The 22,615-nt window shown below is 38.0% G+C and overlaps 2 protein-coding genes across 2 annotated transcripts; both read right to left on the reverse strand.

Moving 5' to 3' along the window:
• Positions 1-1,509: 1,509 nt before the first annotated feature.
• On the reverse strand, positions 1,510-8,676 carry LOC119074475 (ubiquilin-1). The gene is made up of 7 exons (XM_037180616.1): positions 8,310-8,676; positions 8,090-8,148; positions 7,523-7,882; positions 6,884-7,447; positions 6,606-6,810; positions 6,282-6,521; positions 1,510-2,945 (listed from the first exon to the last, which is right to left on the reverse strand). Exons 1-7 carry the CDS (start codon positions 8,350-8,352, stop codon positions 2,869-2,871), a joined length of 1,548 nt encoding a protein of 515 aa, XP_037036511.1. The 5' UTR covers positions 8,353-8,676; the 3' UTR covers positions 1,510-2,868.
• A 7,305-nt stretch (positions 8,677-15,981) lies between these two features.
• Positions 15,982-17,433, reverse strand: LOC119074477 (cyclin-dependent kinase 7). Its single transcript, XM_037180622.1, has 4 exons — positions 17,283-17,433; positions 17,113-17,211; positions 16,780-17,042; positions 15,982-16,681 (listed from the first exon to the last, which is right to left on the reverse strand). The coding sequence occupies exons 1-4, from the start codon at positions 17,337-17,339 to the stop codon at positions 16,081-16,083; spliced, it is 1,020 nt and encodes a 339-aa protein (XP_037036517.1). The 5' UTR covers positions 17,340-17,433; the 3' UTR covers positions 15,982-16,080.
• Between the last annotated feature and the right edge of the window lie 5,182 nt (positions 17,434-22,615).

Consider the following 22,615-nt stretch of genomic DNA (forward strand, 5'->3'; position numbering starts at 1 on the left):
ACTAAATTAGTGTGACTATGACAGCTGAATTTATATTCGGAATCTAATTGCACGAACACAGGGTCATCGATGTGGAAAATTGAGCAATGAAAGTAAATAGATAGGTATGGCCAAACGTTCAAATTTGTTCTAGCTGGAGCACATACGGATTTGCATGGCGCCACCTCAAACGAACTCATTTCTAGTGCAAATTTCCACTAGAAATGAGTTCGTTTGAGGGGGCGCCATGCAAATTCGTATGTGCTCCGACTTGTATGGACTAGCCATACCTATTTATCTACTTTCATTGAAATTGAGAGCACTTAAAAGTTAATTGCGACTCAATTTTTTTTTTTAATTTTGTTTGATAATTTTGATAAAACACAAGAAACATATAAATTTCAATTAAAAATTCGTTTTTTCCAACTCAACCGATATTTTGTTTGTTTACAGGGAAATTAAAAACGAATATGCTATTGGCACCGGGTGCCAATGTCTCTTTATAATACTGTGGCTAATGGCACCAGGTGCCAATAGTCTCTATATTATATAAATGCTAATCGCACCCGATGCCATTAGCCACATTATTATAAAGAGACTATTGGCACCCAGTGCCATCACAGTGTTCAAAACCGTTATTTCCACTATCAGAAATCTATTTTTGCGACCCCTTTAATTACCCTACAGTAACAGTAGACTTTCGAAAAATCAAGAAATTTTTTTTTTCGTTTTTTGGGTTTTGGAGCCCATTTTCCCCTTGAGGTGTTTGTACCTTTTCCTTGTTAAATATGAAAATTCCCAGGACGTTGCAGCTTGCATTGAGACACCTCAAACAACCTCAAACATACTCCTTATGGTCTTTTCTAAGTTCCCCCACCTTTTGCCTTTACTTACACAGTATTTTAAAGAGACTATTAAAGGTGCCAATAGTCTCTTCCAATTAAAAACATTTTCGAAAGCTTTGTCTACAATGATTTACAATGTAAGGCTCGGTCAAGTCGACCTGAAAATATACCTGAACCTGTTTGGACCTGAATCTGATTTCATTAATTTTGACCTGACCGGAATCGACCTGAAATCTGATTATAGTGATCAGGTCTCACCTGACCCGAAACCTGACAGGTTGACTTGAAAATTTGTATGAAAATTTCGGGTTAAACTGTCAGGTTTTAATGAAATCAAGTGGTTCAGGCCAGGTCAGATCGCTTTCCTGAGCTAAGTAGATAAGTAGACCGAGCTGAATGTGAAATAGAATGAATATAAAATGCTCTTCCTAACTTCCATCTGTTTTTTGATGGATTTGGGTTATTTCCGATGTGTGTGAGGTGCTGGAGGTTGGTTCCTAAATTCGACCTACAACGCCTACAACTTGTAATTTTGGCCGCTCTGAACTTGGTACATTTTTACTCGGCCGGCTGACATCCGTTTGTATTGCGGCTATTTACTGCTCCATATAAAAAACGAAAATTTCTTTTCACAAATAATGTATTTCTCTGACGATACAACTTCTTATACAATATTTTTGTAATTTTTTTAATTTTACGATTTGACTGATAGTGTATTTGGAATGATAAATATAGAGATAATTAAAAGGATGGTTTTTCGTTCCGGAATCAGAAAAGGAAAAATGAAAATTCTCTTTCTTCGAAACGTTCATTCGCTATACATTTTACATTCGTCCCCCACCCTCTTCGTGAAAACCAAGTTTTTCTCTTTTTTTTCAAGTTGAATCGAACATAATGCATAGTACCTTACCAAATGGTACAAATGGTGAAAGTGGAAATTCTCTGTGTGAAATTCACCGATCGAGGCGTGGCTGAGGTCGGTAAATACACGAGAAGTGTCATTTCCAGCCTTGTGAAGTAAGGTATTTTACTCGAAAACTTGAGGTAAAGCTTGGCACTATTTAGGTCAAGTTGCTTGGAACCCGTGAAGTAAAGTTAACTTAACCTCACATTTTTGAGTAAAAAAAAAATATTTTCTCGGGGGAGGAGAAGTAGAGGGAGTGGTATACATATAAATTGTTTTGTGTGTAGCAATCGTTCTAATTAAAAAAAAAAACTTTTTTTTATTCATAACAAGAACTTGATGAATGTCAAATGAATGTTTTTCTCTTTCTCTCGGCGTTGTGTTTTTTTTTATTTTTCCTCCACTACGTTTTCAATTATATAAATAACAATTTGCCACAAATTCAAGTTATATTTTAAAAATTACATTCCAGCAACTGTTAACCAGCTTATTAATCAACAGTTTTCATAAAAAATATAATTTTCATTTTCAAACCAGAAAAGGAAATGCTCTCTCTGTTCGCGTGTGACCCACACACGGTAAATAAATTTTAAATTTTAATTTTTTGAAATTCAATCGATCGATAAAAAATACAACGTGCAATTTGTAACGTGATCCATTCATAAATTAATTAATTTTTTTTTGTTTGTTTTCCATTTTTTTGTTCTGTGTTTTAAAATTTGCAACATCAATTTTTGCTGTAACATTTCGATCGGAATGAATTTTTTGTTTGTTTGTTGAATCAAATGTTTGCAGGTCCTAGGAAATTTAATTATTTTTTTAAAATTTTTATATAAATGGCCTTTTCTGTTTAAAGAGTAAAAATTGTGTATTTTATTGCTGATTAATTCACACGAGTTCCGAATATTATTTTTGTTTTGTTTTTTTATTCCCATATCCCGCACTGATACAATATCTACATTAAAAAGTAATTCTCTTCATTTTTGTCTATACTTCTTTTTCTCCTCCAAGCTCATTTCATAGACAAACTGGTAATCATATAACTAAAATCAAAATTTTGAAAATATTTTTCTCGTAAAAAAAGAAGAAATTGTTGTTGTTGTTGATGGTTGGATTCCTCATTGAACGTAAACAGGGATGTTAACTTAATGATAGTTGATTCAAAGCGAGAAGCCTTTCTACAGCGGCATTTATGTCACCGAATGTGGCAGTCAGCGCTGAAAGAAAAAATTAATTAAAATCCAATTGAATTTAAGAGCAAAATTAAAAATTTATATTTTTGTTCCAAGGTAACGCACTGCACCTAGCATGAACACTCCTTTGACAAATGTCCAATTTGAAGGCTTTTGTGATGAGAGCTACCGCTTAAGATTGATTGTATTGTGTGTTTTAACTCATACAACGAAAACAAGTCATCTATCTTTACGAAAGAAACGCAGTGCCTACCACGCAGTGTGACTTCATCAGCCTCCAAATATTTCTTATGTTTATGCTAAGAGCAGTGCGTTGTCCAAGGCCATACGAATTGTCAAATTGCTGTCAAATGTCATCCATACAAACATAGCCTCATCAATATTTACACTAAACTCAATATAGACTATTATGATGAGAGAGAAAGAAATACTTTGACAAGTAGCCCAAGGCAAGTTATAATTAACTAGTCTTCGGTTCACTTCCTCTGATCATAACAGTCTATGGGTGAAATCGTGTTCGTTCGGTCAGTGACAATTCGTATTTGGAATAAACCTATAGTTATAAGGAGCCGCGGGACATTAGCGAAGTATAGGAAAAAGTTCTGAGCATATTTGAGATTTTTTAGAAACTTAAAAGTCCCTATTCAATTAGCTAATTCAAATTTTGCGACAAAATACCATAGACCTGATAGGCACTCCATTGACTGGGAACATCAAAATCCGATTTCGTGAATTTTCCACTAAAATGCGACCGAATAATTCTGTAAAAATGTTGAGATTGTACCGGGACAGAATATTTATCTTACTGAAACAATATACTCCTTAACCCCCCTTAATGTTCCTGAACACATATGGCATCGTAATTTGTCGAGCTAACAAACAATGTTTTTCTTCATTTCGTCAGAATAAAAGGAGCGACTTACGGATGAATGAAATTGTCAAGATACATAGCGCGAGCGGAGCAAGTGAAAAAAATTGACAAGTAAATGTTCAGACGTTTGAATCTTGTTCCTTTGACGCGAGATCAGAGGAAAAAGTGCATTTCGAAATGAAGAAAATCGATTTTCTAAAACCTGAAATCGTGAGTGAAGCGAGCGAAAGCTTTCGTTTGATCCCTATCACAGTTCAGTTCAGTTTCCTACAAAAGATCTCGATTCGTTTCCGGTCGTATACTCATTCCTGTTATCATCTTTTTAGACCCGTACGAAGTACTGGGGTCTTATAGGTTTACGCATACGTTTGTAACACGTCGAATTGGACTCCCTGAGTAAGGGGAAACCTATTGTGGTTGTCTAGAGATGCCAAATCCGCGAAAAAAAAATGTCCGTCTGTCCGTCTGCCTGTCTGCACGATAACTTGAGTAAAACGCATCCGATTTTGAAAATTCTTTTTTTCCCGTTTGGTAATGTCAAAAGACAGGCTAAGTTCGAAGATGAGTGATTTTGGATCGACCCCTCCCGAGCTGTGGCCCAATAAGTGCTTTACGGTTTTTCGAAGATATCTCCGGACATTTAAACGTTAAACTTGTAAGTGATACGTCAAATAAAAGGTATTTACAATACCGATCGACAAAAAAAAAGTTTGTGGAAATCGGATGACCGACTCGTGAGTTAGACCCCTTGGTGTGGAACAGGCACAGGGCGGCAAGCAGTTTTTGCTTGTAGGTCGGCCACATTTGAACATATTTCGTCTGTTTTAGCTTTATTAGATAGGTATTGACCGTACCAATGAGAGAAATTTTTTTTTATGAAATTATGTTCTCCGGAGCGTGAGCTAGGTCTCTTGGAGTGAGCTCTTATCTGGCTACTCGGAAGTACAGTGAACGTGGTGTATTTTGACAATATCTCGAGTAAATTTTGACCGAATTTCATGAATTTTTTTTTGTTTGAAAGGTATTAACGAATGGAAAGCGTCGGTACTATTTCCGGTCTCCTAAAAAAATGGCTGCCGGCGGCCATATTGGATTTTAGTAAAATAGAAATATCTTGGGAAAAATGATACTTAGAGAGTTTCTGTTAACATGGAAATAATTTGTTATGTGTGTGGGGTTTCAGGCATTCCATATATGGACATCTATATATACCTATATACAGCTATATTGAGCTATATACAGGCATATAGAGCTATATAATAGCATATATTCATCGGTGAAATGTTTATTTACAGTGAAATATAGGTAAATATAGCGGTATATAGCTGTTTAAATAGGAATTTATGAAATTTGTCTTCGTACGGGGCTGTCTATATTGCCTCCGGCAATTTAGCTGTATATGATAACAAGGCAAAGAGTGGATAGTGTAAGTGATTTTAAAGGGAGAATAGTTTTTCAGCAGAGAAGAAAATGAAGTAAGAGAAATGAAGAGTTTCACATTAAAGGCTTTTGATACGAATAGGTGTTTCGTACGGGTCGGCGTTAGCTATGTTTTTTTCTACTTTTCATTATTTATTCCAGCTGAACAGGGTAGATTTCCCGCGGTATCCTGGATACCAAGGACACACATTGTTGGCACACACTGAACAAACTGTACCCAGAAGTGTCTTTACCAGTTCTTTTATAACCTTGCATTTTTTTCACATTCAACTTCAAATAGTCTTGGAGAGAGAGGGGTCAGACCAGAAAAACTGCGTACGTTAGCGAGCACGGGTTTTAAAAATCGTCCCATTTAGCGTGCACACTAATTGAATGACCCCTTACATCGCGTAACTTTAAGAAAGGAGCAAAAACATTAAAAATTTTCATTTTTCTTATAATTCGCTAGTGCAAAATCTACCTATTATACATTCAACTAGATTCAAATGTCAATGATCCGATAACATTATAGTATAAACAGGCGCAAGCATATACTTTTAACATCGGTCAAGTGGTCGTTACAAATAGATTAACAGATAACACAACAATTCGCAATTGACAGAGCAATTAGAGAATGGTGTTGTTCAAGTAAATGTGTACGTACACAATCCATGCGAAGTGAAAAAAAAAATGCGTAACGTGGCCCAGATTTGAATACGGAATGTTAGCTATACTCTAAGGGAAGTACATTACCGTGATTTGGACAGTGGCTGTTTTGATTTTCGTTTGTTTACGCGTTTCAAATTTGACAAGACAAGAGACTTGACCTCTATTCTGATGAGATCATTATGTGCAGACAGAGCCGATGTATAGTTCATGAAACCATCGTTTAATTCGCCATACCCCATGCTACATTAAGACTAGTGTGGACATGACATTAAAGAATTTTTACCGTGACTTTGACAACGATCTACTCTAACGTTCGATGCACTTAAAACCCAGAAATAAAAATGGGATCTCAACACACTAAAGTCACAGCACTGCCAGCAACCATTCCACCCAACACTCACCTTGTATATTAGCTTCTCGATTCATAAATCCCATCGAAGCGAGCTGTTCCAATTGTGACGAATATCGTTCTTCTGGTGGTAAATTCGGATTCGCTCCGCTTGCCATACTACCCATCATTCGGGTCATAAATTCCGAAAATAATGCAGGATTCTGTGTGTTCGGAGCCAAATTTGGTAATGTGTTTGTGGTGCCAGATGTTGCATTTGTTGCTGGTGGTGCGCCAGGCATTGGTGGAATACCTGAACGGGCGAATTGATAGAAAGGAAGTTGTTACACTCACATAAAACTAAAACAATTTTGAATGATGATGGTCGGACGCATACCCATTGAACCAACAAGACCCGGAGCAGCAGAACGCAATTGTTCCATGCCTTGTTGAATTTGCATGATGGCGTTTAATGCTTGTGGATTTGACAGCATCGATTGAACTTCGGGGTTCTGCATTTGTTGTACAAATTGAGGCATCATTGTACGCATCTGTTCTTGCAGTTGTGGATTATTTGCCAGCAACGGACTCTGGCTAATAAGCTAAAACAAATAATTGAAAAGGAAAACTTAGTCTGCGCCCGTGACAATCGATTGGAATTTTAATTTCCATTACATTTGCGGCCATATTCGGATCAGCAGCTAGTGACTCCATCATAGTCCGTGTGTACGGAGCACTCATCAGATTTTGCATTAACGATGGATTTTCGCTCATTTGTTGCATCAAACTCTGCATTGCCGGCGAATTGAGAATTCCACTCGACGGTGCATTATTAGTGCCACCACCTTGATTTTGGCTGGGTGCCCATGGATTCGGTAATGGATCTCGATTCTCCGATCCTTGTTGCGGATTATTACCGCCAGTGGAATTGTCCACCAAACCGGAGAACGGATTCCGTGTCAGCTCCGATTGGGCATTCATCAATGGTTCCTGTATGTCTCTGTAGATTCGCTGCAGCGCACTGTATCCGCCGGGAACCGATTCCAGATTTGAAATAGCACGATCGTGCGATCGCATCAGCTCTTGCAGCATGGATGGATTTCTAGCTAGTTCCATTGTTTGTCGTAACAATTCCGGATTGTTTAGCATGTGAGATATTTCCGGGTTTCGTTGCATCAACTCTTGCATGTGAGGATTCGAGGTTAGCAGCGATCGCATGGTGTCTGGATTGTTCATCATCTGTGAACAAGATAGAACAATATGCTAGAGTCACGGACACGACAGCAATAAAAAATTTCGTAACAAAATCGTCACCTGTTGCACCAGAGGATTGTCTAACAATGTTCGCATCACCTCCGGATTGGACATCAATTCATTCTGCATGCGAGCTTGCAGATCCATGAATGTACTCGAATCACCGCCGAGAGCCCCAATACCAGCCAGACCACCCAATTGATTTAAACCGAATGGTGTTTGACGCACATCAGCCGCTGGACGTGCTGCAGTCGTTTCATTTTCGGGTCGCGGTGGAGCTTTGATAACTAAATGCACCGTAAGTCCGTCTTTGACATTGTGAGCCTTCAGCGTATCGCTGTCCTTCATTATTTTTCCAGCAAAAATCAGACACAACAATTCCGGTTCAGATTCGAATTTCTCGGCCACCAACTGTTTGAACTGTAATCGAATGAAAATTGAACATTAATATGTAATGCCGACACGTCGGTTGCTATCGACCACCAGTGGAAAAAATGTTCTAGACGTTTTTCTGATGCAAAACTCTTTTTTTGTTGATAGTCACAGAAATGATTTCATTTGTCAATGCATAGAACTAACTGCACCATTTCAACACGTTGGAAAACGAAAATTATCAACAACACTCACGTCTTTGATATCGGCATCTTCGGATATTTCGATTTGTTGTTTTTCTTTCGGTGTTTTCACTGTAATTGAAGAGAATTTTTTTGTTGAAAGCAGCAAACAATAACTTGACATTAAATGCCCCCGAATGGAGCACGAAAATTGACTCCTAATTTTCCGGATGAATGAGTTCCACACGAACAATTCGTAGGATGGAAAGTCCCCGGAATATACCGTCTTTTACCTGTAATTGTAATTTTTTTTCCTGAATCCATTGAATCCGCCATTGTGATAAAAAAAAGTTTTCTGATCGACTCGACTGGATGACTGAGTGTTTTTTGAGGTTGGTGGTGTTGCTTGCACCGTACGTTTTAGTATAGTGAGCCGCGGTGCACGATTTGTCTGTATGGTGTGTATATAATATATGTCATGTTCGAATCGATTTTGATTAGACGACGCTATTTTAGTCGATTTTTTGTTTCACTCATTTCATCAAGGTTTTTATTTAAGCGGAATGTGCTGACGTGGCTATTTCCAAGCAATTGTATTGGATTACAATAATTGGATAGTATTCTGCGGACGGGGTTTTTTTTGCAAAATTTTATTGCTCCTTTGAAATGAGAGAATAGGGACGCAAAGATGGCGCTACCTGCTAGTAAAATTTTAACAAAATAATAACAAGACCGGGTTCCCCCTTTGAACTTTAAGAAACTGGCCAGGCTCGAGATAGTTTCACCAGACCAAATAGAAAACCGGAAGATGTATGCAAAAAATTGAAACTTCGGTACAAAAATTGTAAAATTCCACCGGGACTGAGTTTCAATTTTAGTAGTTTCGTAAAAATATTCCGAATCTACTCCAGAGGAGTCACACTCGAGATATGGAATTGTGGATCTGTCATTTTTAAACGTCCCTGGATGGCAATGTAATTTTTTTTTACTGCCGATTAGTATCATGTCCCCTCTCGAATGCAACTCTATGGTGAATGGAGTGACACTATATTTTGTGAGGTTAAAAGCTTGATATTTCAGCCTCTATTAACATAGGTGACTATTCAACCATCTGATTATTCTTTTTGCTAACTAAACTTTGTCCTTAGCCATCGAATATTGCAATTATATTGAATACGATTAAACTAAGACTTCACCAGGACCTCTTGTCGGTTTTCCGAAGAAATATTTTCATTTTCTAAAATTTGCGCAAAAATGGTGAGCACATAAGAGATATCACCAGAGAGATGCTAATATGACGACTGGGTCGCTTCGACGGATAGAGGGAATATGTCGAATGACAGTTGGGTTTTTGAGAGAGAATTCAATACATTTTTAAAATCTTTCGACATATTCCCTCTATCCGTCGAAACGACCCAGTCGTCATATTAGCATCTCTCTGGATACCACCGATACCACCCTGAGGAGTCTCCTCTCACACTATGACAATGACATTATTATAGAGAGCAGCGAGGAATATTGCCGATTACATTTTGACGTTTTCCATGTTTGCAAAACGCAGAGAAAACGTAATGTCTCAAATTGAGACTCTCAATTGAGACACTCCGTCATTTCCGTCATTTGGTTACTAAACCAATTTCAGTTGTATACAAAGACCATGAATATATTCATCCAATATTGGTGGATATTATGCTTCTTTCGTTTGTATGCTTACCACAGTGGTAACATCTAACATGTAACAGATGTTACAAGGCATTCTCTTGAAGACGGCCTCGAGTTAGTACGGTGTAAGCACCAAGGTTCTGAAAGAAAAGGTTCGAGTTGATCACGAACAAAGTATATAAACACTGAAGGTAATGCAGACCCTCAGCGGATCAGAGAAATTACGGGTACAAACTTTTAGGTGAATTCATTTTTGTATGTTGTCTAACTTAGACTTGTGCAACATGACGGCCCTAAATCCTTCCAGTTCAGCACTAAATACAACTTGACGCAAACGAATTTTATATGTGTGCAACATAACGTCGCTAAATCGTTCCAAATTCACCACTAGATGCAACTTGACGCAAACGAATTCAATACGTGTGCAACATGACGGAGCTAAAATTCACCTGAAAGTTTGGATCCGTGTGTAACTGTGGATTTGCATTACCTTCAGTGTTTATATACTTTGATCACGAAGGCGGTGTGATCAAAATTTTCCTGTAGCGCTAACTAGGTTTGGAAAATTTTATATGACAATTTCAACTTTCAAGTCTGAATTGTCAAGATTTGTGTTTCACACGCCTTCCTAAGTGTCAACCTGTTCTTTCAGAACCTTGGTAGGCACAGGTTTAAAAGAGGTTTCTGTGTGGCAGCTTCATAACTTCATTTTCTGGTACATACAGGTCTGGTTTTATTCTCACAGTGTTATTGTCTATAAAATGCCCGGTTAAAAAATGGGGTTTGTCTTCAATAAAACATAAACTTTGCCTGTTCTTGGAGTGTGTTTAAAATTTTTGTCAAAATTGACTTTGTTTCGTAAAATCTGATAAGTCGATAAAGCAACCGACTCTCTTTCCCAACGCAATAAACTTTGTTTAACGGTCAAAAAGTTCTTATTTTGGTCCTTACAGTGGTATTTGTACCAACATAAAAATGTAAAATTTTGACTACTGCGTCGAGTAGGCCAAGGTTCTGGAAGAACAGGTTAAGACACTTTCGAGTTGATCACGAAGGCGGTGTGATCAAAATTTTCCTGTAGCGCCAACTAGGTTTGGAAAATTTTATATGACGATTTCAACTTAACAAAAAAAAATTTTGTTGTCAAACAATATACATGTCTGAATTGTCAAGATTTGTAAGTGTCTTAACCTGTTCTTTCAGAACCTTGGAGTAGGCCCCTTACTTTATATCTGTTCTGGTGCCTGTTTATACAAGGTTTTTTCAGAACCTTGTTTTTATCGTCATCGCACTCCAGAAACAGGTAGATGAGCAGAATCTAAATATTAGCAACGCACTTCAAGCGCATGTAAAGGACAAGGCGCAGAAGGCTCTAGCGGCTTTTTGGATCTGCAGGAACTCCTTTGGGAGGAACTGGGGTCTAAGGTCGCAGGCTATTCTGTGGCTATATGAGGCTGTCATTAGACCCATGGTGAGTCACGGTTCCGTGGTATGGTGGCCTAGACTCGACATCGAAAGAGCTAGGAAGGAACTGGGTGATATTCAGAGGCTAGTATGCATCTGTGTTACTGGAGCCATGAAAACCACGGCGACTGCGGCCATGGAAGTGCTACTAAATTTGCCACCTCTGGACCTGGTAATTAAGGCCAGAGCGTCTGCCACAGCAGACAGGCTAGCGCAAAATGGCTGGTGGACGCCAAATTTCCTACAGGGGCATGGAAAAATCAGGAACGTGATTGCGAATCCTGTGTTTAGCATGCCTAGGGACAGGCTGACGCCGGTAGTTGACTTTACCAGGAACTTTGATGTTAGGTTCCCAGGCAGACAGGACTGGCTAAACGGCTGGCCCACAGATCTGCATAGGGAAGGTAAAGTCATATTTACCGACGGATCTAAAACCTCGGTAGGGACCGGAGCCGGCGTTTTCAGACCAGAAAGCGAAGAAGGCAGCTGGTTCCACCTGGGTAAGTTTGCCAGCGTCCCCCAGGCGGAAGTCTTCGCAGTGCTCAAAGGAGTTCAAGAAGCTCTGCCTTTGGGAACGCAAGGAGAGGACGTAACGGTCTGTATCGATAACGAGGGAATGATAAAAGCAATATCGTCACCCGTAACGATCTCCAAGCTAATCAAAGAATGTAAAGACTACCTAAACTCGGTGGGTCAAAATAACCGGATTTGCTTGGTTTGGGTCCCCGCACACTCTGGCGTGGATGGAAACGAGAAGGCGGATGAGCTTGCCAAAGCAGGCTCTGCTGCTCTCGTAGACGGGCTTGAACCGTACCTACCTATACCCGATTCGATATGCGCAAAAGCGAGATCGAAATGGGTGGAGGGTAAACACTTGGAGCGCTGGAATGCGTACGAGGGAGGCGCTCACACGAAGCGATTCTTCCCGAGGCCGAACGCTAGATGGGCTAAAGATTTGCTCAGCATGGACCGGAAATGCATAAGGAGAGTGGTTGGTGCAATTACTGGACACTGCGGGCTGAATCGGCACCTCAATAAGCTAAGGCTCTCGGCGACTCCTTGGTGCTCCTGCGGATTAGAAGAAGAAACGGGCATACACGTCATCTGTGAATGTCCTAAATTTCTTCAACTAAGACGCAGGCTCCTTGGAGATTACGTCGTACAACCCTCCGAAGTTGTCGCCCTGGGACCTGCCACTTTGGACAGATTCCTGGCGGCGACCGGAAGGTTGTCTTGATTTAAATGATGACCGGGAAGGAAACAAAGGATCACAAGATCTGTGTTTCAAGATCACCTTGGTGATCGTCCCACCCTGATAAATCTAAAAAACGCACTTCAAGCATGAGTGGTACTCTAAATAGAGTACTGAAATGAAACAGTGTATCGAACAAATTTTGGCACTGCAAAAAAAAATCTGGAAAAAAAATTCATACAAAATAGTACTCTACTTGGCAGCTATCATTCGAAGCACTTTTGCTTGAAGTGCGTTGATAAGAGGCTTCCACGACGCAGTTGTCCAAAATTCTCATATAAATTCAGGTTTTTATATCGGTGCGTTTCCATGTAATAGTGTGTTGGCTTGGTTGGCTTGCCATATATTTTGAATGATGCACTTATGTCGAGAATTGTTATCGATATGCTGTTGATGACAAGGCTGTAAACTTTGGGGAGAGGGTCACGCAGATCGTCATTTTATTATGCTGAAAACAAACGAGACATTGAAAACGCATTTTGGTCCTAGTTTTCATTGACAAATGCAGCAATCGTAATTTTCGATAGAGAAATTTCTAACTTTATTTGACAGTTGCGACAATTTCGTCATGAAAACAAGGACCAAAACATGTTTTGAATGCCTCGTTTGTTTTCAGCATTAGATACGCAAGAACAAACCACTTCTGATAATTTTACATGTAAAAAAAATTCACCACATCATCATGGCGATGATAATCATCACAGTAGGTGAATTTTTGTATGAAATCCGCCATGTTATCATCAACTGTTGTGTGTCACCCGCGTATCTGTACCTGCATGACCTCCCCAAAGTTTACAGCCTTGGTTGATGAGTGTTGCAAAAATAAAATGAAATTTTCGTGGATTCTTTCAAAAATAATTTTTTATTTGAACATATCTGCTAATCAAACAGAAAAAGCTCTTAGTTCTCATCTAGCGCGTCCATTAAAGTTAAGAGTCCAATTTTAGTCGGTCGTTTCGACAGGTTCGGTGCAGTCTGCTGGATTACATGTTGGACCAATACCAAACCAGACGGGCCAATTAGTTGGACATGTGATCAAGCCAGGAACACAGTCCTCTGCTCCAGTTAAATTGACAAAATTTACAACCAACAAAATTGTCACCAACAGGATTGTTAAAAGTTTCATTTTTTTATGTTATCTACTGATAGAATGAATTTTCGTGAGCGAAATTGCTGTATTTATACCGACGTAGGTAGCCTGAAACGTTTTCGTGATATTGTAAAATTACGTCAACATGTTCAGTTCACTCTGTGTAAATATTTTCCGTTAAAACCAGGGCTGCTATAGTCTAGCACCTTGCTGTTCGACTGATTTTTTAGGTCACATACCAATTTTCGTCAATAAGCGACAGAGCAAAGTATAATTTAAAATGTATCTGATCACAACCCTGCTCCTAGCATGAACCAGGGCCTATTTTAAGAAAATTAAATTTCCAAAAATTCTTAAATTTTTCCATCACTTTTCGTCATTTGATCTGAAAACACAACAGATTGCATCGTAAATGTTGTTTTTACTGCCTTTTTAGTTGTTTTTCATGTCTTAACTGATTACTTCGGAATGTGATCTAACAGAAAACAAAATTTGTAAATTTTAAGAACTTTTGTGAAATTTGTGAAATTTTTGGAAATTAAATTCCTTAAAATAGGCCCTGGCATGAACATAGAAAATAATCGGAGGCTAATGAAATACAGTCGAAGGCAGTCAATTTTCAGCATAAATTAGCTTCAGCTGTTTTTCAGCTGATCCATACAAACAATCAGCACCGTTTATACGTCTTTACACGGTTTTACCACTATCATGCGCGTGCGTGTAGCAGCTTCAACCGTATAAACAAGTATAAACCGTTTTGATTGTATGTGTGGATCAGCTGAAAAACAGCTGAAGTAAATTTATGCTGAAAATTGGCTGCCTTTGACTGTACAATACAAACAATGCTAAACAATCCTCTTATAAATAAAGCCTCCAAATTTGACACTTTTCAATTCAGTGTTCATGCTAGTAGTAGTGCTGTGGTATGGTTGAGTAAATAAAAACTGATCTTCAGTTTAAAAAGAATTTAGAGTACAAATGTTTATACGGAAGCACTGCACTGCTCCTAGCATAGAAAATATTCCGATCCAGATGAGATCACAGCAGGAACCGAGGCAGGAACTGCGTTTCGTTGTATGAGTTAATGCTTAGTTTCCACTTACCAAAAAAGTACTCCGTGTGAGAGAAAAAATGGAATTTTTTAAATTTTTCCTTTGTTTATTTGACAGTTCGCTCTCTCACGGAGTACTTTTTGTTGAGTGGAATGGACACTTAAAGCATACAGTAGAAATTCGACACTTGTCAGCGTTGTGACGGAAGCGTAAAGTGTTGCATTTTCATGAATTTTTCAGACAGACTTGATAGGCGCTGTGCAACAGACTAACTCGATTTTTTATATTTGATACAAACCGACGAATATTTGTACAATTTGTCTAGATATTAAACAGCAAAGTCAATCCATATGCTCGTGATTAACAGCAAGTCACTTATGTAAACTTAAAATTGTCTACATTTGCCATGGAAACATTTCGGATGTATACGTGGTGGTATTCAAGCAAGGTTTTGTAAATTTCCAGTGAAAATTTATATTTAGCGAGGTGTGAAGTCGTATTGCTCATGAGTCATGATTACTTTACAGAACCAAAGAGTTAAGGCCAGGTAAAGCCCGTATATGTCGGTAAGTAGATTTCCAACGAGCAATTACATTTTTTTATGCACTATGTCAACGCACTGTCTAGCACATTCAAAATAATTGCGGCTTGTCAACTTTCGGCACCCTGGACTTTACTTAAATAGTCGTGGAATTCCTCCAAATAAATTTCTAAAAATTGGAATTCCTCGACTATTTAAGTAAAGTCCAGGGCGCCGAAAGTTGGCAAGCCGCAATTAATTTCAATGTGCTAGCTAGCACCGAAGCTGACTTATAATAATATTCAGCTCATTGACCTTTATAAACGTGCACAATTTGACATTATTCACAACTCGGCTGTTGGAGTAATTGATAAAAAACCATTTTCGCGACCACTTCGGAGAAAATTTTTCTAAGGGCCATGACAGCCCAATAAAAATTTTTCGGGAAAAAAGTTGTTCCACGATATTCTCAGAATTGAACGACGATTCATTTGAGCCATAGCTCGATTGGGTCGCCGTCGGCTTGAATCCCGATTCCATATAAGCTGTTCGAAGTTTTGGCGAATTGACTCTTAAAGTCTTTGAATCAAACTCGCTCACTCAATTATCGTTCGAATTTTGGTTCAGACGATAAGGCATACAGGGTTACAACAACTCGCGCCCATATGAATGCCCACAATGCTTCAATGCTTCAATGCTTGAAGTGAGTCGATGAAACTCTCTTTGTTACCGTGTAACTCTTGGTTCGCCCCTCGCATCGGAGCTATATTTGCCTCGATTTAGCTACACTTAGATAGAGATTTGGATCAGAGGGCAAAGTATCTACCGAGGAATAGAAAAACCAACAAAATTTTATATTTCAAAGGGCTCTCTGTTCACGTCTATGTTAAATGAAGCGAAAATTCCCGATGTTAAGAAGCAGTAGTATCGACTCGATCGTTTCCACGTTTAATTAGAAAATCAATAAATTAAATTGCCAACAAATTCAATAACAAATCGAACGGAAGATAATGTTTTTCTCTGACTAAAATTGCAATCGCTTCTTGAGCATCACACCACCATCGGAACTGGTAATTTTCCGTTTCAAATTCGGTCGCTTCTGTTCCTGTTGAACGCACGACGATGGCATCGGTAATTTTTCGCCAACAGTCGGTGCCGGTTTATTCGAAAAGTACGGCATATTAAGAGCTTCGGTGCAAGTGCATCTATTGGACGGACAAAGTGCCAGCAATTTTTCGATTAATTGCAGCAAATCGTTGGGTGCAGCAGTGAAAATGTGCTGAAACGGTGTACCGGGGAACGATTTGAATTGCATGTAATCCGGCAGCAGTTTAACGTCTGGCCAATTCTCTTCGGTAGGCGTGCCAAGCGCTTGGAATATCTTTGTCAGTTGATCTAAATCACTGTCGCCCGGAAGGAATGGTACTCGCAGCAACAATTCGGCTAATATGCATCCCACAGCCCATATGTCAACACCGACATTGTATTGCCGGGCTCCGAATAATAACTCTGGGCATCGATACCATCGAGTCACCACCTGATGTGTGTAAATGCGATTGGGTGAACCGAAAAATTTGGCCAAACCAAAATCGCCAATTTTTAAGATGCCGCTGGAGTTGATCAATCTGAAATGGAAATGTCGCCGTAATTTGCGTTGCTTGATCGATGGGCGAAATGCAACCACCATAGTGGTAGACGTGTACATTGTACAGCAGATACTTACAAATTGTTCGGCTTCAGATCACGATGCAAAATGAAATTGAGATGCAGATATTCCAGTCCCTGCAACGTCATAATGGTGTACGCTTTGATATTGGCTGGGGTGAGCATGATCTTCGTATCTTTAATAATATTTTCCAAATCGGTATCCATGAAATCGAACACTAGCGAAACGTTCGACTTATGACCAAATACGTCCAACAGTCCGATCACATTTTCATGCTGCAGTTCATGTAATAATTTGATCTCGCGCAGAGCCGTTCGATTCTGAAAATGTATCAAAAACGCACAACGATTTTTGTTGAATTACGGGAAAACATCAACCAAGGTTCCTTACAATGCCATCTTGGGCTTCTTCTCGGCTGCCAATTTTGATTTTCTTGACTGCAACTATTCTATCTAAGACGGAATCCCGGGCCTTGTATACCGTAGCGAACTAATTTGATCGAAAAGGTAAAAATTTAACGAATTCGCCGAATGTTTTTTTTTGCTAATTTGAATTGTCACCTGTCCTTCACCCAGAAAATCTATTTTCTCATATCTTGTTATGGTTTTAGCATCCATTGCAACTGTAAATATTTGGAAGTTATATTTTACGATGACAAAATTGTAAACTTCCTTCTCTCAGCACTGTATGCTCTGTATCTATCAATTTTGACGTTTCAGAGAAAAAGGGGTAGACATCGTTTAATTTTTCGTTCATATTTTGAAAATATTGGCCATATACCGAACGAAGCAACATATCGAGATACGAACGAGGATCGATAGGATGCATACTTTTGTTGTACAAAAATTTAAAATTCGTGGATTGTTGATGTTGCTCGTGTGATCTATGAGTGCACAACATTGTCTTAATAGAGTCGATACCATAGTGTCCTAATTAAGACCAATAACGTTTCATTCGATTCTATTTTATTTTTCTATGAATGAAGCTTTTTACAAATTTCCTTTATGTTGGCCCTACCTTACCGCCAGCATTTTAATTTGGATTTGAGCTAACTTGGAAATCTTTATATTCGAATCAGTTATAGATTTGTTTAGTTCCAATGTCATACGAATTGTCAGTGAAAATGGGTTTTTACTTGTCTTAACTTACCTTAAAGGATGTTTCAAAACTTATAAGAAATTATTCAATGAAACTTATAGTTAATTGGTCTTCCGTATTCCCCTTTGAATCACAACTGTCTGTGACGCAGATTTTTTTGGTAAAATTTTGGTTGTTTCTAGTCTAATTTTTTTTTGTAAAAATTATTTGGCAGATGATGAGAAAACCTAAGCCAGCTTGTTTGAACTAATTGGGTGTAAAATCTAATTTTTGCGTAACGAAGCTGAAAGCGTCAACTCTAGCGATATCATTCATTTTAGAAATTGTATTTCAAAGACTGCGTCACAATTTTTTCAGTCGTTTTAGAAGTGTACTCAACACTGCTTTTTATAACAGTTTACAGTTTTAATTCAAAAATTTTACGAAAATAGAAAATTTGACGAAATTCGAAAATTTGACGAAATTTGACGAAATTCGAAAATTTGACGAAATTTGACGAAATTCGAAAATTTGACGAAATTTGAAAATTTGACGATCTGCCACCATTCAAGAAATATCTCCAAAACCCCAATTGACACACCCATTTCCAACTTTCGACATTTTTCACATATGCCCCTCTGTTCTACTCGTAAAACTCTGAGACTTTGCCGAAGAAAGTTATTCTCTATCTCTCATAACCCAAAAAAATATTAGTCCTTTCATCCTACGCTCGAGTAGCTCAAAATTTGGTCACTCTAATCACTCTAGCTCAAACGAATCTGCCCCGATTTTTTAAATTATTTTTTTGTTTGAATCGTGTTACGAATACCTTTCATTTGATGGGTCGCACACTCGAAAACCACACTCAGAAACCACTTCGAGGCCAATAAAACAAAATTCTGGTTTTTCCTGGGGTAAGTGCGTATCACATTTTCATTTTTATGCCCACCCTGAGGTTCCGGCAAAATTTCATGGAGATTGGCTGACTAGTTTCCGAGATCGACCGTCGATAGATAGACAGATAGACAGATAGACAGATAGAAACATACAGAGTAAGTTGAAAGATTTTGATTGTTTGGAAAACGTTAATTTGGTGCATTTTCTATCAAAATGACCAACTTCAAAACGATGTATCTCCGGCAATTTTAAAGTTACATAGTCGAGTGATAGCTCGTTTTGCTCGTATTTGAAGCGCGAATAAGATAGAATAGGATTTGTGGTGATACAGGCCAAAGGAAAGAAACTTAAATTCTCGCCTATATATAGTTGCCGCGTCTCAAAAAAATTTCTTCGTTCTTTTTTGGGAAGTTAGATTGCGTCAAGTCCTCCGCTATCGCTCCGGACATGATACCATTAAGATTAATAACGTTTCATTCGATTCTATTTAATTTTTCTATGAATGAATCTTTTTACAAATTTCCTTCATGCCGGCCCGACCTTACCGCCAGCATTTTAATTTGGATTTGAGCTAACTTGGAAATCTTTGTATTCGAATCAGTTATAGCTTTGTTTAGTTCCCATGTCATACGAATTGTCAGTAAAAATGGGTTTTTACTTGTCTTAACTTACCTTAAAGGATGTTTCAAAACTTATAAGAAATTATTCAATGAAACTTATAATTAATTGGTCTTCGGTATTCCCCTTTGAATCACAACAGTCTCTACCCAATTAAGGATGCTTTATATTACGGTAAACTACCAAGTAAATGGTTAATGACAAATCCACAATGAACTGACCTAGCGTTCAGTGCGTCTATGAACACATTTACGAGTACTCTTTCGAGCTCTTTATCATTTTAGTTGAAAGATATAAAAAGAAAAGAATTAAAGATCATTGTAACTGTTAGGGATGACTCAATTTACCGGTAGTAGCAGTAGTTTGTTCAGATTAGCTCACAATACGTTTTCGACATCGATCAAAGCACTACAAGCATGAGTGGTGGTACTGTAAATAGGATACTGTGTCATGCAACTGTAAGACACTTGAAAAAAAAAAACAATTTCTTATAAAATTCACGCCATCGGTCCGCTCAATATTTGAAATTTTGCAACGCATCGGGGGCGATTTAACGTTCAGGAAAAAGTCATGACTGCCAATGCAAAAAAAAAATCCAAATTCTTTTGTTGACGTGATCCATTGTTTACATTCAATTTCATTCATATTGGGAATAATGGATTCGTTAATATCCCTTTCATCGATAATTTTGTATTTTAATAATAATCAGCTGGCATCTTTCGAAATGTACATTCATTCGATGAAGAATGCAGACAATTAACATACCAGCAGAATTCCATTTTATGATTTTTGAAAATTGGAAAAATCAACAAACAAATGAGTGACATTTAGTTTTTTTTGGGTTGGTATAGTTGGAATAGAGATTTAAAAGTCTGCGTTATATATTTATTTCTGCGTTTATATGATTATGTTTGAATTTAAAGCGCACTTACGGCGTGAATAGTAGTCTTTTTGGCAGCTGTCGACATGGATCACTTTGGCTTGAAGATTACTGTTTCGTTTAAAATGTTTTTTTTACAGTGTTTTACAGTTGTGTCACTGTCGACTGTCAAGTTTCAGTACCCTTTTTAAAGTACCACCAACGCACTTCAAGTATGAGTGGTACTTTAAGTAGAGTACTGAAACTGAGCAGTGTGTCGAACAAATTTTTGGACTGTAAAAAATCTGGAAAAACTATTCATACAAAATAGTACTCTATTTGACAGCTGTCACCCAAAGGATTTTTTGCTTGAAGTGCGTTGGTACCACTTATGCTTGAAGTGCGTTAGAAGAAGTACAAACATCGTTAGTTGATGAAATGTGTTAGCGTTAAATAAAGAATATAATAGAAACGTTTGTGATTGTGTAAACCCGGTCCGACAAAACTTAAAATATGTGTCAATTTTAGCGAACTAGTTCGCCGTTGAGTTTTTTCTGACTTAGGTTGCATCACCACAAACTTTTCTATTATTTTATTGAAAGCTACAACACATTTCAACAACAAACGATGGTTTTACTTCATCCAAAAAGGATGCGAGTGCAAAGTTATCATCAAAAATATAATATTTTTGAGTTCAAATGTAGGCTACAAATTTGCCAAGTGAAGATTCCTCTTAAGCGAAACACCCACAAAGGAAATAACAAGAGAAATCGATCACAATAAGCACAAAATCATAGGTAATAAAGTTAAATACAGCAGATCAGACCAGACAGCGGCATGTAAATAAAAAATATTGGAATTTCATGAAATAGTCGTTTAATAATCATGTGACGAGATCAATCGATTCGATTCGGAAAAAGCTCAACTAAAAAGATAATGAGAGCAACTACCAACACAGTTGTATTGTTGCCAGTGACAATCGCCGTCCTTTTCACATGTTTTCGTTCGACCATTTTCCTCCCAAGTCCCTGTGTAGCACCAATTGTGTTCGTCGGTGAAATCTGTGTCAATACTGATTTTGCCTTGTCCTATGAACCTGTTAATACAGTATTTGAAGCACGTATTTTTGTAACAGCCGAAAATTTTACCACTGTGAACAGTGGAAACACAAAGCACAGCCAGCGCAACGAGTGAAATTACGATCTTTAACTGCATCTTGTTCTGTGCTCAATGCAACGAAACTGATGTCGATTGTTCGACTGGAAAATGTTCTTCTTAAATATCTGAGGTACGTGGAATATTTTTCTTAAATAAAGCTAGTATCGACGTGTCTTAATTGACTATCTTTAAACAGCCAATCAGAATGCTATATTATTGATATTTTTACGTACCATAAGAGCTAAATAACGTACCGCCTTACTTACACACGTTTTTATTACGCAATTCACTTTTGCAGGGTGAACAGAAATTGAACAGAAATTATTACCCGTTCTGTGCAAACATACTTAAGCCACATCACTTGAATAAATATTGTTGAGATGAACGTTGTATCAAGAAGACATGCTTTTGTGTCACAATTTATGGACAGTACCGGAGTAAATGTAATACAGAATTAGACAAAAATTAAAATTCCTGAACTCATTGATCTAACGACAGCGATTTTATGCCCTCACAGGGTGATAATATCACACACAATTTGGTGGACGATATTATCATCTTCTGGGCAATATTATCATCTTCTTGACTTGACTTGGGCTAACACCCTTCTCATAAATCCAATCCGATTCAAAGCTTCATTACAAGATTGAAAGTTCATTTATAACGGCTATGAGCAACAGATCGACAACGAAGAATCGGATATTCAACCTACCATGTTCGGCAAACTACAAACATTTCCTTTCAGTCAGTGACCCACTGACTCACCTGAAAAAAGAAAGATTAGAAAGGCGATATTATTGCTCCGCATCTTTTTCATGTACGGGTGTGAGTGACATTCAGAGTGATCTGTCCGTTTATTCAAGACATAAACGAGTGATTTTGCACCATTCGGATGTTCTAAACTAAACTTCTACACGCATGCCCATCTGAGGCTTACGTGCAGGTTTAATTCCACCCACTTATTCTATTTCTACACAATTTCTTTTCAAATAAATCGAGGCCAAATCAGGCCGATATTATCGTGACACCCCCTTGGCGATAATATAATCCAGGACTAAATTGCATCTTTTAACGTACAGGGCCAAAATTTCAGAAGTTAATAATATTATTGGCCAAAAACGTTGTGAATATCGTCCACAAATATTTGTGATTGATGTTTTTGGCCAGGGTTATAATTTGTGGGCAATAAAATCGCCCAAAGGGTTCTTGTAGTGCATTATTGCTATAAATATTGGAAAATATAAGAACACAATGTCAGAACTGGTGTGAAAAGTAATGAAAGTA

This window comes from Bradysia coprophila, unplaced genomic scaffold (genome assembly GCF_014529535.1).
Source record: "Bradysia coprophila strain Holo2 unplaced genomic scaffold, BU_Bcop_v1 contig_151, whole genome shotgun sequence".
Classification (NCBI taxonomy): Eukaryota; Metazoa; Arthropoda; class Insecta; order Diptera; family Sciaridae; genus Bradysia; species Bradysia coprophila.